Source organism: Gracilinanus agilis, chromosome 2 (genome assembly GCF_016433145.1).
Source record: "Gracilinanus agilis isolate LMUSP501 chromosome 2, AgileGrace, whole genome shotgun sequence".
NCBI lineage: Eukaryota > Metazoa > Chordata > Mammalia > Didelphimorphia > Didelphidae > Gracilinanus > Gracilinanus agilis.
The window spans coordinates 170,738,275-170,756,079 of NC_058131.1; the positions used below are offsets into that span (position 1 = coordinate 170,738,275).

Genomic DNA, 17,805 nt, shown 5'->3' on the forward strand with positions numbered 1-17,805 from the left:
GTACTGCTGCTGACAAAATATGACAAAAATCATCTTTTGTTCCCTTTAACCTAATTCCTTTCTTCAGTCAGAAAGAAAAAATAGAATTCTACCCTTTTTAAAGCTTGATTTTCTATTTTGATATTTACCCAGCTGCCTCCAGTCACTGTCTCTTTTATTATTCCTCGTTTCTCTCTCATTACTCTCCGGTCAAATGACATTAAAACTACCTTTGTTAGACTTTTCCATTGGGTAAATGGGACAGTGGTAAATGTTTATTTAATTTCACTTCATGGATATATATATATATGTGTGTGTGTGTCCTTGCAATTGTTTTTGTATTAATACTTAGAATTCTTTTTTATTACAAAGGAGTCATATACTTTTAAAATCTTTAATCAAATTTGGAGTATCTAAAATATGACTGACTAATTCAGTATGCCCATTTCTGTTCTAAAGATCCGAAAACCCCGACCACAACGTGAGAGGGCCCAGTGGGATATTGGCATTGCCCATGCAGAAAAAGCATTGAAGATGACCCGAGAAGAAAGAATAGAACAATATACTTTCATCTATGTTGACAAACAGCCTGAGGAAGTTTTATCCCAAGCAAAAAAGAGTACTGCCTCCAAAGCAGAAGTGAAAAAGAACCGGAGACCTAAAGCAGTGCTGAACACTCAGCCAGAACAGAGCAATGCAGGGGAGGCAGCCTCCTCATTACCAAGTACTGAGATACGGAGACACAGCCAGAGACGGCATACAAGTGTGGAAGAGGAAGAGCCACCCCCTGTTAAAATAGCATGGAAAACAGCAGCAGCAAGGAAATCTTTACCTGCTTCCATTACAATGCACAAAGGCAGCCTAGATCTACAGAAGTGTAACATGTCTCCAGTTGTGAAAATTGAACAAGTATTTGCTCTTCAGAATGCTGCGGGAGATGGGAAATTCATTGATCAGTTTGTTTATTCAACAAAGGTACTTCCAAAAAGTCTGAAGCTTTTTTTTTTTTTTTTTTTTTATATAAGGAGGCATTTGAAATGCAGTTTAATCTTTTTAAGCCTAAGGAAATTTAGGCAAAAAGCTAGAATTTCCTTGGGGGAGAGGCTGTTTATGTTTTGTTTTTTTTCTTTTTCATTATCCCCATATGCAATAAATTAATGTTGAAATTTGTAGCCAAGATAGAGCTTAGCTCCCTAGTCATAGAAAAAGCTGCTCCTTTGCCTGTTTTGTGACCTGTATGGTCTTCATAATAATTGCATAGGATCATTTCAATTAAATCATGTGTTGCTGATTATAAGAATGAATAATTTCTTTTAAAGCCATTTTAATACCAGTGTTGGATCTTCTATTTTGAGCAACCATTCACAAAATGTTTAGTTGCCAGTCGTTTTGATTGGCTTTTTTGGGTCAGAGATGGGCAGAAAATATTTACTGCAGTGTAACACAAGTAAATCCCTATCTAAGGAATTCTCAGACTGTGTTTATTCTAAAACAATTAACTATATAGTTGCTAAAGTATAAGTGTAGACTAAATCCAGTGATGCAGAAGAGGAAACATTCACTCAAGGCAAATCCTAATGTACCTTTGCCAGTCAAACTATTCCTGGTTGTTTTGTAGTTGCTATCCTGTAGCCTTGAGACAATCATCTCTTCAGAACTTATTGCCCAGTTCTATATCTGTGACTAGGTAGATAGATTTGTCAGTAGTGCATGGATATGTGTTTTAAATTGTTTTGTTGTAGTTTTATTCAAAATAGCAATAAATACTTTGAAGGAATACCTGGATACAACTGTACTTATATACAGTAGATCCATTCCTTTAAAGTTTTATATGCATTAAACCCTTTCTTAAATAGCACTTTAAAAGAAATTTGGAATAAAGTCCTTTTTAAAGACTCAATAAAATAATCATCCCTTAATTTATGTTTTGTTGGAAATTTTAAAGTCAAGTTTTTTAAAAATGACATTTGCCTGCACAAACATGCTCTCTGTCCTCAACTTGCATAGGTACTCATCAATCCTATCTGTTGATAGCTATGAGAATTATTTGGGGACACACATAGGAAGACTTTTCTGCTCTGAGTAAGACACTTGTACTTCCCATGCTAGAACCGACCACATGAAATTGATTAGAGGTGTTTTTTTTTTTTTTTTTTGGTTTTTGTTTGTTTGTTTGTTTGTTTGTTTGTTTTTTCATTTCAATTTAATGTATGGGGAGAGAACATTTAAATTCAAAGATAATTTATTTGACTTTTGATAGGAAATTAGGAGCTTTAGATTCAATTTTGATTTTGTTCATTACATGACTGAAGTTTTTCTTTCTGCTTTAGCTGTTAAATAGGAATATCTTCATTACCTCTTGGCTGACTTTTATGTTAAGAGAATTGATGAGTTAATATGATACCTAGAATGAAGGATATGGCATAGTATTATGAAACAATGATCATGATTATTCTAAAACACATTTTTAATTGATGCCATTTGCCTAGTAATCATCCAGTTTTTAATCTGGCTTGTTTTAAAGGGAGTTGGTAACAAAACGGAAATAAGTGTCAGGGGACAAGACAAACTAATCATTTCTACACCAAACCAGAGAAATGAAAAAGCAACTCAGAATGTATCATCTCCTGAAACAACATCTGGGTCTACAGGTAGGTATGGATGAATGGAGAGTATACTGAGGCTGTTAGTATTAACAAGGTACCTTTCATGTAAAATAGATACTTCATAATATTGATCAAATTAAATTGAAGTATTTTTGGACTATTCTAAATAATTTTTTAGTGTCTACCTTGTAGAATGCTTTTATTGGTAAATCTGAGAGATAATCAGTTTATCTGAGAGATATTCAATTTATAAAAAAATGTGTCAGTAGAGCTTGCTTTTTAATAGTTTCTTTAGGGTTACCATTTAGGAAAGTGTCCTGTATATGTAATTTTGGGATAGAAGAAAGGGGTAAAAAATTGATGTTCCTTTCATTTCAGAGAGGATTGAATTTTTTCAGGCTTGAATCAACCTAGAGTCAGTTGTAATTGTTGACTCAGGGAAGTTTTTTGTTTTTTTTAAAAACCCTTAACTTCTGTGCATTGGCTCCTAGGTGGAAGAGTGGTAAGGGTGGGCAATGGGGGTCAAGTGACTTGCCCAGGGTCACATAGACTCAGGGAAGTTTTTGATAGGGACATCACTTCTGTGGGAGGGAAGCAACATACTAATAAAGGAGGATCTTAAATGATAAATTTCTTCCATCAATCCAAGAACTCAAAATAAGCATGGACATGAAATTAGAAAAGAGCTAAAACTTATTTCCTGAAAAAAAGAAAGAAAAAAATTTTCCCTGGGAATTTCCAGCTGTAAAACATTGCCAAAATTTACATAGTACCTTGATTGTTTTACATCAAAGACCATGGAGTATTGTGTAGTATCAGATAATAAAACTATGTAAAGTACTTTATGTGCTATTGAAATTTTGGGGTCTCTGAGTCCACTGGCTTCCTGTGTAAGTTTAGGGGTCTTTGAACTACATTTCCCATGAGCTCACTGGCTTCCTGTCTTGCATAATGACATAGACAGTTACATAATGATGTAGACAGGATAAAATCAAGTGCCAGGAGTGGCACTGGCTCTTTTTCCTCCTGAAGCAGCATGGTGGCAGCAGGTAAACACAGGTCTTTCAAACAGCCTAAGCTAGCATGGCACGTGGATTCAATTTTCTAATGGCTACCAACAAATCTTTTAAAACCATAATAATTTTAAATCTGTCCTTTTATATTCATTTTATTTCTTACAAAATCTCAAAGCACTTTTCTAGATTCTGGCTATGTATGCTTATCTCATGATCCTCTTGACTATCTTGGTGAAGTAGGCACTTTAGATATTATTCCTATTTCATAGGATAAATAAATTGAGGCTCAGAGTTTAAGTAACTCTTCCCATTGTCATTAAAAACTAGTCTCTGCTGGAGGTAAGATTCAGACCAGGCCTCTCTTCTAAGTATAGGAGAGTCTTACCATGCCACCTCTCCAGAACTATACTGTTAAAAGGCATACCTTTATCTAAAGTTCTGATGTGGAAAGAAAAATTGAGTGGTGGGGCGGGGGAATGGGTAGAAAAAAGAAAAGTGAAAATTTGAAATTTATGTCATTTCAAATATTTTTTGCAATAGTTCGGTAATGAATCAATTAATTAGAAGTGGATACTTGGATGAATTGTAGTAGATTTAAAGTTAATTATCTGTAATTAGATGTGTTAATATTACATGACATTGTAAAAATTATCAATGTTTTCAGAATTGAGGCAGCTAGGTAAAACAGTGGATAGAGCAATGGGTCTGGGACCTGGAAGACTGGAGTTCAAATGTACCTTCAGATAGTAGCTATATGGCCCTGGGCAATTTCTGTTTGTCTCAGTTTCCTCATCTGTAAAAGGGAGATAATAATAGTATCTATCTCTCAGGGTTGTTGTGAAGATAAAATGAGATAATAACTGTAAAGTGCTTAGCACAGTGCATAGTACATAGTAAAAGCATATATAAATATTATTACTATAATTTATATTATTATTATTATCATTTATAAGTTAAATAATATGTAATTTTCTAAAACCTTTACCTTCTGCCTTGGAATCAATAAGGCAGAAGAGCATAAGGGCTAGACAACTTCAGTCAAGTAATTTGTCCAGGGTCTTACAACTAGGAAATATCTGGATCCATATTTGAACCTAAAACCTCCTGTCTCCAGGCCTGGCTCTCTAACCACTGAGCCACCTAGCTGTCCCATGAGGTAATATTTATAAATAAAAAATGTTATAAGGAGCAAACAAGATAATAGTTGTAAAGTGCTTTGCACAGTGCCTGGCACATTGTGGTTCAGTCATTCAGTTGTGTCCAGCTCTTCATGACCTTGTAGAATATAACACACAAGTCCTGTCCATAGAATTTTCTAGGTAAAGACACTGGAGTGGTTTTCCATGCCATTTTCCAGTAGATTAAGACAAACAGAGGTTAAGTGACTTGCTCAGGAACACATAGTTAGATTTGAACCTAGGTCTTCCTGTCTCTAGACCTGAGCTCTATCCATTGAGCTGCCTCTAATACAGCAAATGCTGTAAAAATGTTAGCTACTATCATCATCATTATTACATATGAATCTTGACTGTTTTGGCCACAATAGCTTTTCTATTTATGAAGTTATATCTGTTAGGGATAAAGGGAATTTTCTCATTGGGCATTTCTCTATGCCAGTGAAATCACAAGTCCAGGCCCTATCTTTTTTGGTTAGGCACACTTCTACTTCGCTGTTAGCAGCTTGTCAGAATGAAGATAAAAAGATCAAGATTGAATTCTTGCTTTAAATCAGTGGTTCCCAAACTTTTTTGGCCTACTGCCCCTTTTCCAGAAAAAATATTACTTAGCCCCTGGAAAATTTTTTTTTTTAATTTTAATAGCAATGAATAGGAAAAATAAATGCACCTGTGGCCATCACTGCCGTCCTGGATCGCTGCAGCACCCACCAGGGGGTGGTAGCTCCCACTTTGGGAATCACTGCTTTAAATAAAGTTCTTATCAGTGTACAGTCAGATCGTTATGTCAATTGATATAAAGCCTGATCATAAACATTATTTTCAACTAAAGGTTATTTTTTCTTCCTTCCCCCAATAAGATTTTTACTTAAATTCAGTATTTTTTCTTTCACTTTTCTCCATTTTATTTAATTTAGGGTATTTTTCCATAGTCATATGATTCATGTTCTTTCCCTCCCCTCCTTTCAACCCCCTCCCCTAGCCAATGAGCAGTTCCACTGGGTTTTACATATATCATTGTTCAAAACTATTTCCATATTATTTATATTTGCAATAGAATGATCTTTTAGAGTTTACATCCTCAATCATATCCCCATCGAACTACATGATTGAGCATATGTTTTTCTTCTGTGTTTCTACTCCGACAATTCTTTGGATGTGGATAGCATTCTTTCTCTTAAGTCCCTCAGAATTGTCCTGTACTCTTGCATTGCTGCTCATAGAGAAGTTCATTACGTTCGATTGTGCCACAGTGTATCAGTCTCTGTGTACGATGTTCTCCTGGTTCTCTTCCTTTCAGTTTGCATCAGTTCCTGGAGGTTGTTCCAGTTCACATGGAATTCCTCCATTTCTTTATTCCTTTGAGCACAATAGTATTCCATCACCAGCATATGCCACAGTTTGTTCAGTCATTCCCCAATTAAAGGGCATCCTCTTATTTTCCAATTTTTTGCCCTCACAAAGAGTGCAGCTTTAAATATCTTTGTACAAGTCTTTTTCTTTATGATCTCTTTGGGGGTACAAACTCAGCAGTGGTATAACTGGGTCAAAAGGCAGGCATTCTTTTAAAGACCTTTGGGCATAATTCCAAATTGTCTTCTAGAAAAAAATCCACAACTCCACCAGCAGTGCATTAGTGTCCCAATTATCCCACATCCCCTCCAATATTTATTACTTTCCTTTGTTGTTATATTGGCCAATCTGCTAGGTGTGAGGTGGTACTTCAGAGTTGTTTTGATTTTCATTTCTCTAATTATAAGAGATTTAGAACACTTTTTCATATGCCTATTGATAGTTTTGATTTCTTTATTTGAAAACTGCCTATTCATGACCCTGGACCATTTATCCATTGGGGAATGGCTTGATTTTATATACAATTGATTTAACTCCTTATAAATTTGAGAAATTAGACCTTTGTCAGAGGTTTTTGTTATAAAGATTTTTTCCCGATTTGTTGCTTCCCTTCTAATTTTTGTTACATTGGTTTTGTTTGTACAAAAACTTTTTAATTTAATGTAACGAAAATTATTCATTTTACATTTTGTAATATTCTCTATCTCTTGCTTTTCTTTTCCATAGGTCTGATGGGTCTATGTTCTTCTAGGTTACTTATAATTTCCTTCTTTATATATTTTAGTCATTTGCCCATTCTGAATTTATCTTGGTGTAGGGTGTGAGATGTTGATCTAAACCTAATCTCTCCCATACTGTTTTCCAATTTTCCCAGCAGTTTTTGTCAGATAGCGGGTTCTTGTTCCAAAAGCTGGGATCATTGTGTTTGTCTTACACTATCTTGCTGAGGTCATTTACCCCAAGTCTATTGCATTGATTCTCCCTTGTCTAATCCTCCCTTGTCTCTTAGCCAGTACCATATTGTTTCACACTTTTTTCCCCATTATTTCCCTTGATATTCTTGATCTTTTGTTCTTCTAAATTAACTTTGTTATAATTTTTTCTAATTCAATAAAAAAGTTTCTTGGTAATTTGACAGGTATGGCACTGAATCGGTAAATTAATTTGGGGAGGATTGTCATTTTTATTATATTACCTCATCCCCTACCCATGAGCAATTAATGTTTCTTTGAGTTATTTAGATCTAGTTTTAATTGTGTGGAAAGTGTTTCGTAGTTGTGTTCATATAATTCCTGTGTTTGTCTTGGCAAATAGATTCCTAAATATTTTGTCTGGGGTGGTTTTAAATGGAATTTTTCAAATTCTTGCTGCTGAGTTGAGTTGGAAGTGTATAGAAATGTTCATGACTTAGTGGGTTTATTTTGTTTCCTGCAACTTTACTAAAGTTGATTCTCTAGGGTTCTTTAAGTAGACCAACATATCCCCAAAGAGTGATAGTTTTAGTTTCCTCATTGCCTGTTTGTGTTTTCAATAGGAATGAGTATATTTTGTCAAAGGTTTTTTCTGCATCTATTGATATAATCATGTGGTTTTCGTTGGTTTGGTTATTGATATGGTTAGTTATATGGATGGTTTTCCTAATATTGAACCATCCTTCCATCCTGGTATAAATCCCAACTGATAATAATGAATATTATGAGATTCATTATGTGATTGCTTGCTGGAGTCTTTTTACTAGTATTCTATTTAAGATTTTTGCATTTATGTTCATTAAGGAGTTTGGTCTATAGTTTTCTTTCTCCATTTTTGGTCTGCCTGGCTTTGGGATCAGTACCATATTTGTGTCATAAAAGGAATTTGGTAAAACTCCTACTTTGCTTATTTTGTTAAGTAGTTTGTAGAGTATTGGAATTAATTGATCTTTAAATGTTTGATAGAATTCACTTGTGAATCCATCTAGCCCTGGGGATTTTTTTCTTAGTGAGTTTCTTGATGGCTTGTTCAGTTTCTTTTTCTGAGATGAGATTAAGTATTCAATTTCCTCTTTTGCTAATCTAGGCAATTTAAAGTTTTGTAAATATTTGTCCATTTCACTTAGATTGTTATTTATTGCCATATAATTGGGCAAAAATAGTTCTTAATAATTACCTTAATTTCCTCTTTATTAGAGGTGAGAGTTCCTTTTCATCTTTGATACTGTTAATTTGAGTGTCTTCTTTCTTTTTTTTTTTATTAAATTAACCAGCACTTTATTTTATTTGTTTTTTTCAAATTACCAGCTCCTTGTCTTATTTATTAGTACAATAGTTCTTTTACTTTCAATTTTATTAGTTTCTCCTTTGAGCTTTATGATTTCCAATTTAGTTTTTATCTGGGTATTTTTAATCTGTTCTCTTTCTAGTTTTTTAAGGTGCATGCCCAATTCATTGACCTCTTCCCTCTCTGATTTGTTGATATATGCATTCAAGGATATACATTTTCCCCTGAGTACTGCTTTGGCTTTGCATCCCATAGATTTTGATAATTGTTTCCTCATTTTGATTCTCTTCAATGAAATCAGTAATTGTTTCTTTGATTTGTTCTTTGACCAACCAGTCTTGAAGAATTAGATTATTTAGTTTCCAATTAATTTGAAATTTGCCTTTATTGATTATATGGCAAGCCCTTATTGATTATGATTTTTATTGCATTGTGGTCTGAAAAAATTGCAGTTATTACTTCTGCTTTCCTACATTTGTTTGCAATGTTTTTATGCCCTAGTATATGGTGAGTCTTTGTATATGTGCCATGTGCTGCTGAAAAGAAGGTATATTCTTTTTTTATCCCTCTTCATTTTTCTCCAGATATCTATTAGCACTAATTTTTCTCACATTTCATTCACTTCCCTTACTTCTTATTTATTTTTTGGTTCATTTTATCTAGTTCTGATAGGGTAAGGTTGTGGTCCCCCACTAGTATTGTTTTACTATCTATCTATTTGCTCCTTTAGTTTCTCTTTTAGAAATCTGAATGCTGTACCATTTGGTGCATATATGTTGAGTACTGATATATTTCTTCATTATTTATACTACCTTTCCTTAAGATGTAATTACCTTCCTTATCTCTTTTAATCAAATCTATTTTTGTTTCAGCTTTGTCTGAGATCATAATTGCTACTCCTTTCTCACATGCAGCCCAGTAAATTCTGCTCAACCCTCTTTTACCCTGTGTATGTCTACCTGCCTCAAGTGTGTTTCTTGTAGACAACATATGATGGGATTCTTGTTTTTAATCCATTCTGCTATCCACTTCCTTTTTATTAGTGAATCCATCCCATTCACAGTTGTGATTTCTGTCTATATATTCCCCTATATTTTTGTTTCCTCCTTTGATTCTGCCTTTTTTCTAATCCCTCTTATCCTCCCCTCCAACTTTTCGCTTTTAGTCAGTCTCCCTCCTTTCCACTTCCTAATGTTTTTTCCCTTCCCAACCCCTCCCCTCTTATTTATTTCCCTCTTAATATAGTGCTTTTTAAACAACTCCCCCAATCTCTCCCTACCTTGTATTGCTCCCCTCCACACCAGCCCATTTATTACCCTTTTACTTCTCTATAGGGCATGATACAATTCTCTGCCCCAGTGAATCTGATTGTTCTTCCCTCTCTGAGTCAATTTCAATACATGTAAGATTTAAGTATTACTTGTCGCCAACTTCTTCCATCCTTCCATTGTATTGGACTCCTGTCCCCCTACCCCCATGCACCTTTTTATGAAATATATATTTACCTCATTTTATCTCTTTTGCCATTTCTCTTAGTAGTATCCTCTTTTTTTTTTACCCCTATTTTCTGATATATCATCCTATACAGTTTGTCACTATACCCTCCAAGTATACTTCTTCTTGCTACCCTGGTGATAATAACAATTTTTAAGAAGTTACTGATATCTTTTCTTATAGGAATACAAATCATTTGAACTTATTGGGTCCCTTAACATTTTTTTTCCCCTTTCTTAATTACCTTTTGGTGATTCTCTTGAATTCTATGTTTGGGCATCATATTTTCTGTTTAAGTCAGGTTTTTTCTTTAGGAATACTTGGAAGTCTTCAATTTTATTAAATGACCATATGTTCCCCTGCAAGAATATAGTCAATTTTGCTGGGTAATTGATTCTTGGTTGTAGACCCAGTTCCCTTGCTTTCCAGAATATCATATTCCATGCCTTCCAGTCCTTCAGTATGGATGCAGCCAGGTCTTGTGTTATCCTAACTGTTGCACCAAGATATCTGAATGGTTTCTTTTTAGCAACTTGTATCTTTTCCTGGGTCTGGAAGTTCCAGAATTTGGCTGTAACATTCCTGGGCATTCTCAGTTGGAGATTTAATAGGAGGTGATCTGTGGATTCTTTCAATCTCTACCCTCTTATTCAAGAACATCAGGGCAGTTTTCTTGGATAATTTTCTGTAGAATGATGCCCAGGCCTTTTCTTTTGTCGTGATTTTCCAGTAGTCCAATAATTCTTAAATTGTCTCTCCTGGATCTATTTTTAGGTCTGTTGTTTTATCAATGAGGTATTTTATATTTTCCTCAATTTTTTTCTCTTTTTTTAAGTTTGTTTTATAGAGTATTGCTGCCTTGTGAAATCATTTGCTTCTAGTTGTTGAATTCTAATTTTTAAAGACTGAATTTCACCTCTGGCTTTTTGATCATCCTTTTCCTTTTGGACTGTTTTTCTTTGTAGGCCATCTTTAACTTTCTTTGCCTCATTTTCAAGCTGGTCAATTCTGACTTTTATGGCACTATTTTCTTATTTTAGTTCATGTGCCTCTGTTTCCAGATGATCTATTTTGCTTTTAAGTTCTTTTCCCAATTTTCTTCAGCCTCTCTTGTTTTTTGAATTTTGTTTTGAATTCTTCCAAACCCTGTGTCCAATTTGCTGGAGTTCTTGAGTTTTTCCTTGGTCCTCCTTTGTTCCATTTGTTCTTTGTTCATTACCTGGATAGAAGCTGTCAGTTGTAATTTCTTTTTTCTTTTTCTGTTGTTTACTCATTTTTTTCCTTCTTTCCCCTATCATTGACTATATTATTGCTCCTCTGTTTATTTGCTTCATCTGTGGGTTTGGGCTATTTTATCCTGAAGGGGCTTTTCCCTCTGATCTGCTGATTAACTGAATTGGGCTGATGAAGATGGCCTGTTGTATTTTTTTTATAAAAGTTATGTTTACATGATTCATGTTCTTACTTCCCCCTTCATCCCTTGGCCTCCCCCCCCCCCCACACACACACAGCCAATGCAAATTTCCACTGGTTTTAACATGTGTCATCAATCAAGATTTATTTCCAAATTGTTGATAGTTGCATTGGTGTGGTAGTTTCGAGTCTACATCCCCAATCATGTCCGACTCAACCCATATGTTCAATCAGTTGCTTTTTTTCTGTGTTTCCTCTCCTGTAGTTCTTCCTCTGAATGTGGGTAGTGTTCTTTTCCATAAATCCCTCAGAATTGTCCTGGGTCATTGCATTGCTGCTAGTACAGAAGTCCATTACATTCTATTTTACCACAGTGTATTGGTCTCTGTGTACAATGTTCTTCTGGCTCTGCTCCTCTCACTCTGCATCAGTTCCTGGAGGTCTTTCCAGTTCACATGGAATTCCTCCAGTTTATTATTCCTTTGAGCGCAATAGTATTCCATCACCAGCATATACCACAATTTGTTTAGCCATTCCCCAATTGAAGGGCATACCCTCCTTTTCCAGGTCTTTGCTACCACAAAAAGCACAGCTATAAATATTTTTGTACAAGTCTGTTTATTTATGATCTCTTTGGGGTACAAACCCAACAATGGTATAGCTGGATCAAAGGGCAGGCAGTCTTTTATAGCTCTTTGAGCATAGTTCCAAATTGCCATCCAGAATGTTTGGATCAGTTCACAACTCCACCAGCAATGCATTAATGTCCCAGTTTTGGCTGCCAGAAGAAGCTGAAAGTGGAGGTGGAGGCTGAAGGTAGTTACCAAGGTACCCTCTTGCAGTTGCAGCTTTCACAGAGGGATCCCAGTCAGCTGGCTTCTTACTGTAGGTGTCAGCACCTACATAATGGGGGGCCTTTGGAGATTGAGATTCCTTTCCCTCTGAAGGCTTCTTATCTGCTCTATTGCTAGATTGGATTAAGCCAGCCCAGCCAAGTCTGCTAGGCTGGATGTGCCCTGAGACCAAAACCTCCAGAGGCAGAGGCCTAAGATGTAGGAGAGGTGGCTGAAGGCTGTGATCAGGCTGCCCTCTTCTCTGCCCCTCTCCTCCAGCTGCTGTCAGAGCCCTGAAGCTGGAGTAGCTGTGGTAGAAAGGCACTTCCTCTGGGCTGGAGTCCTTGCTTGAGATCCCAGCAACCAGTCTCAGCACAGTAGGTAGGGGAAGGGTCCTGGGACCTTCCTTCTTTCTTTTCCTTAAACCTGATAATTCAACCTTCTCTATGTACCTTTTAAGTTGAATTGAGCAGGAGGATCCTCCTCCCGAACTCTGTCCTGTTGTTGAATTTGTTTTTGTGTCTCCTTCAAAGTGTTTTGTTTTTGATTGGTATAGAAGGGTTTTCACAGAGGACTCAACCTTTGCTTCTAAGCCACTATCTTGACTTCGGAAGTACAGTATTTTTTCTTCTTGTTGAAGGTAGATCATTTTAAAAGCCTAATATTACGATTGTACCCAGGAAAAGGTTAACCTGCTTATCTTCTTTAAGTAGAACAGAGTTATTGTAACTTAGATTTTCATTATGAAAATTAGACTTTCATTTTAAGTTGGGTGCATTCAATATGATATACATATGGAATTTTAGCTTTAACTGCTTATTATTTTTTGTTCTGTCTTATTGGTACTTGTCGTAATTCTTGTCTGTTTTCTCCAAAGCCCTTGACATTTTTACTACAATTTCTTAATTGCAGAATTTCAAAAAATATTTCCTCTTGATAGTTATAATCTCTTAGTTTATATTTTCTCATATAGCATAAGGAGAGAAATCCCCCCCCACCCCAGGCTTTCTTTTTTTTTTTTTTCCCGGTATCTGGTGTATGTAAAAATAAAAGTATTATGTTGCCACTTTATGAATTGAAATAGTGTATATTTATTCAAACCATAATTTTAAAAGTTTTTTTCAAAGACCAGTGTTATATGTTCCTGTCATTTGGAATATTATATTATAAGTTAATCCTTAAGAGCTATTGGCATAACTGAATAATAATATAGAAAATCCAAACTTTAGTCTATACTGAATGATAGAACCATTTCCATGAGAATCTACCTCTCCCACAACCCCCCCCCCGAAAAAAAAGTAGGAGATGAATAAAGGGAAAGGATTGTTCATTTCCCACCCCCACCCCCAGAAAAAAGTAGGAGATGAATAAAGGGAAACGATTGTTCATTTTTATCCCAAGTAGGTAACTGTCAGTGGGACCACTAAAGAAGAGAATCTCAAAAATAGTTGTTCTCAGATCCTCAGATTGGTTCACAAACTGGTCAGAAATATAAAGACAGACTGCTTTTCTCATGATACCCAAGATAAAGAAAACAAAAATATGGTGGTTGGAGAGTTGAGGAAAAGGGGAAAACCAGCTAGTTGGAACAACTACACTCTAGTTGTTGCTATATTGGAAAGCAAAAAAAAATATTTTACTCTCTCAGGCCTTGGCCTCACTGTCCAGGAGACAGAGGAAATAAGGGGAGGAAAAATGGAGAGACTAGTCCCTTTCTGCTTTAACCAAAAAAAAAAAAAAAAAAAAAAGGTGAGGATCAGTGAGTCTCTAATGTGTCAAAAGGAAATAAGGGAGTGTTAGTTTTTTCCCTCCCCTTAAGAGCAAATAGGAGACAGTAGGGTGGTTGAGCTTTATAGAGCTAATGAACTTTTTAAAGTTGGAAAACTACTGCAATGGAAGTATTGTTTCTCCAAAAGATTACAAAATAAAATCTTTCCAAGTATAATTTTTTTTCACTTATAAGGCTTTTAAAGCTGTATTCTCAATTTTTAGTTTGTACTTGAGGGGGTAAGGGAGGGAATAATAATTTATAAAGCACCTCTATGCACCAAGGACTGTGCTAAGCACTTTATAGATAGCATTTGATCTCAAAACAACCCTAAAAGGTAGACTTTGTTATCCCCCATTTTACAATTGAGGAATCTAAGACAGATAGGTTAAATGAACTGTTAGGATCACACAACTAGTGTCTTGGGACAAGATTTTAATTGTGTCTTCCTCAGTCCAGGCCCAGTTCTCCATCCATGGAACTATTAAGATGCCCTACTTGCTAAAAAAATTTTCCCATTTGAGTTTTACTTAGATTTATGCACACTTTTAAAACTTAAAATCTTAGTAATTCCTAAAGTTTTTGAAATTTTAAATGTATTTTGTACACAAGGTGTTATACACAAGGAAAGTTAGAATTATTTAATGTCAGTAACAAAGTACTGTATACATAGATACTTAATAAATTATTGATTTATCAGACTATATACATCCTTCTCTAGCTCATTTTATTGAAGAAAGTCCAAGACAAATAAGATGAAATAACTTGCCCAGAGTCCTATAGCTAGTAAGTGTCTGAAGCCAGATTTGAACTCAGGAAGATAAATTTTCCTAATTTCAAGCCCAGCGCTATCCACTGTACCAATTAGCTGCCTTCCTTTATTTCATTCAAATGGCATGGGATAGAGGAGACAAACTAGTTCCCGCCGCTCTCCTTTCCCTTTCTTAATCTTCCTTCTTCCCAAATAAAAGGGAAAACCACTATCCTTGTAGTAAATTAACATAAGAATTGTTGATCAAAACAGATCTGCACATTTGCTATGTCCAAAAATGTATCTCATTCTGCACTTTGGGTCCATCACCCATCTCTTAGTAAATAGTGTGTGCTTCAGCATCCAGCTTCTAAAGTCATGGTTGTTCATCCTATTAGTCTTTCCAATTTATAAAAACCAACTATATTACATATAAGTATTTTTATATCACCTTAACTACTGCTAAACATATAAACAATTATGCCCAACTAGGTAAATATAGGGTAATTTAAAGAGGAATGGAGGCATTATAACATCTGAAGAGGTTTCATGGACATGAAAGTAGAACAGAGCCTTAAAGAAAGAGGAGATAAACATTGCAGCATGGGAGCAGCTTCATTTAAATACATGGAAGCAGGAAAGTGGATGTTGAGCTCAAAAAACAGGTACTTGATAGTTTTAAATTTTGAGAAATCTTTAATTCTTTTTTCTTTTTTTTAAATATCAGGTTCCGTAGAAAAGAAGCAGCAGAGAAGATCAATTAGAACTCGTTCTGAATCTGAGAAATCCACTGAGGTTGTGCCAAAGAAGAAGATCAAAAAGGAGCAGGTTGGCTTCCTACATGTAGAGAGTTAAAACATTGTATTTGTAAATGTTGTGGCTTATATTAGTATCTTCCCCTTCTTTTTTCTTTCTGTCTTTTCTTTTCTTTTTTCTTTCTTTAAAAACAAAAAACAAAAATCTTCTCCCCACCCCCACCCCCCATTGGGTTTCCTTTCTAGACTGTTGTTCATGTTACATGCTGGTTAGTGCCAGTGCCCATTGCTAAGGCAGCCATTCCTGTGATCCTGCTTCAGGCACTTTCACAGAACCAGTCAGGCTTCAGGAAATGGGAATCCTATGGTGCAAGACGCTTGAATGAACCTGACACATTTACTTTTGAGATTTCTGTTATGAGCAAAATGATTTCATGTTTTCAGTGATTTTTGTTTGGTGGAACCTCCATTGAGTTCCTTCCATTTTTTTTCTTTTGATTTTTGGTTTAAGCTGCTGGTTTGTATTATGTTTTTATTTTTAAAACAAATCAAATTAATTTAACTATAAGAGTTATATTTAAGAGTCGAATAATCATAGGTAATCTGATTTTTCTGTTGGCAAAACAGATTTTTTGGAATGTTTTTTTCCTTCAATGGAACAGCACTCACCTGTAATTGGGGTGTCAGATAAATAATACTTTATTATTTAAAAACAAAACAAAACAAAAAAATCATTCTGAGCTAAGGGAGGTGATTAAACTAATTTTATGAGGTATATATAATCTTATCAGGTTATATACATTAAATGTTTAATTACTTTTTCAAGGAAGTTTCTGGAAACTTGCTGCTTTTTCTTAGATGCCCAGTGAAAAAAAGGTTTTTCTTTTTCTAAATAAAAAGGGTATCCATTTTGACAGTTGTCTTGGCAGAAGGCATTCTAAATGGAACTAATTCAGATGAGCTTTGTGTTTTTTTAACCACTTGATGTTGAGTGTTGATTTTCTTGTTTTAAGTGATTCCTTTTGTATTTTTAAACTTCTTAACTTGAATGAAAGTGACAGTGTGGGTGCTTTATGCTATCATTGAGCATATGAAACAATTTTTCCCGGAAAGTATGTAACTAAAACTTCGTGATGCACTAACCGATTACACACTTATCATACAGAACTTCATACCTAGGAAATTATATTCCAAAAAATCTTTCTAAGCTCTTGCAAATCTACAGTATTTATTACCAAAATAAAGTTGTAATCTTGCAACTGGTTCCCAAATTCAGTCTGTGACCAGTCAGTTTAAAATTATAAGCAGAATGAATACAAATAATGGGACAAACAAAATGTTAATGCCACTGTGTTATAGTTAGTAGTAGAACAATACCAGTGATTGTTTAGAAGATTTTATATTTGTATTACTAATTGTATCCTATAAAAGCGCTTCTGTTGTATGTTTTTTTACCTGTTGTAAAAAAATAAAATTTTTTTAAAAAGAATTTAGAACAATCCTTAAATATTTACAAAACGTGTTTCAACATGCATACTTAACCACATCTTAAGGAAACATAAACTGCAATCCTTAGCCCAAAACAGGAACTCCCCAAACAGCTTCCCTCCTTTAATTCTGATGGTTCAATCACCAAATTATCACGTGTTTTACATATACATTGGCAGAATAACTTCTAATCTCGCTCTCCTAATGTAGGATCAAGAACACTGTTCATAAGACACTCAAGAAAGTGCTTTTGCAATATCACAAACTTATTTTCTTAAGTTTGTACTAGCAGCAAAAGTATTGAGCTTCCAGCTGTATGGAGCCCTGTAGCACTCTCTACAGAGAGGGTCCTGATTCCCAGCAACTTAGCTGTGAGTGCAGGCGCGGAAGGGTCTTAAAGTGGCGTGAGTTACATTAACCTGAGTATCATAGTAAGTAAAAATTTATCCTAACGTATTTGGGGCGGGAGGGGTTTATAGCAACATCGGGGCTGGTTGCAGAAACAACCCCTCTTGCCTCCTGGATACCGAGGAAAGTATTCTTGTTGTCTTCATACACCAAGGGAATGGTGGGAAAAGGACTTCGATAGAGAGCATGTGGCTGTGTGTTGTCACTTGGTATTCAGCATAGGCAGCTAGGATTTAAACCCCGCCCCCCCACCCTGGGACAGAGAGCTTGCCCTGAAGATGGGACTGACTTCAGATTTCAGATACACTAACCACTCATCATAACTTAGATTGGTGAAAGTGTTGTTTTTCCTTTTTTTAAATTAAAAGATAATCGCTTCTTTATTAATTCTTTGTTTTCCTGTCTAAACAGGTTGAAACAGTTCCACAGACTACAGTGAAGACAGGATTACAGAAAGGTGAGTTAAATACTGGAATGTTACTTTGAATTTCCCTGATTTAAACCAGT

At 35.3% G+C, this 17,805-nt stretch overlaps 1 protein-coding gene across 2 annotated transcripts in view; it reads left to right on the top strand.

Moving 5' to 3' along the window:
• NSD3 (nuclear receptor binding SET domain protein 3) overlaps window positions 1–17,805 on the top strand; it is a 154,121-nt gene that overhangs the window by 100,894 nt on the left and 35,422 nt on the right. For both annotated transcript variants that reach the window (XM_044663565.1, XM_044663566.1), the window contains exons 6-9: window positions 439–954; window positions 2,504–2,630; window positions 15,375–15,475; window positions 17,710–17,755. In XM_044663565.1, the coding sequence (XP_044519500.1) occupies window positions 439–954; window positions 2,504–2,630; window positions 15,375–15,475; window positions 17,710–17,755 (790 nt within the window). The remainder of the gene's footprint in view (window positions 1–438; window positions 955–2,503; window positions 2,631–15,374; window positions 15,476–17,709; window positions 17,756–17,805) is intronic.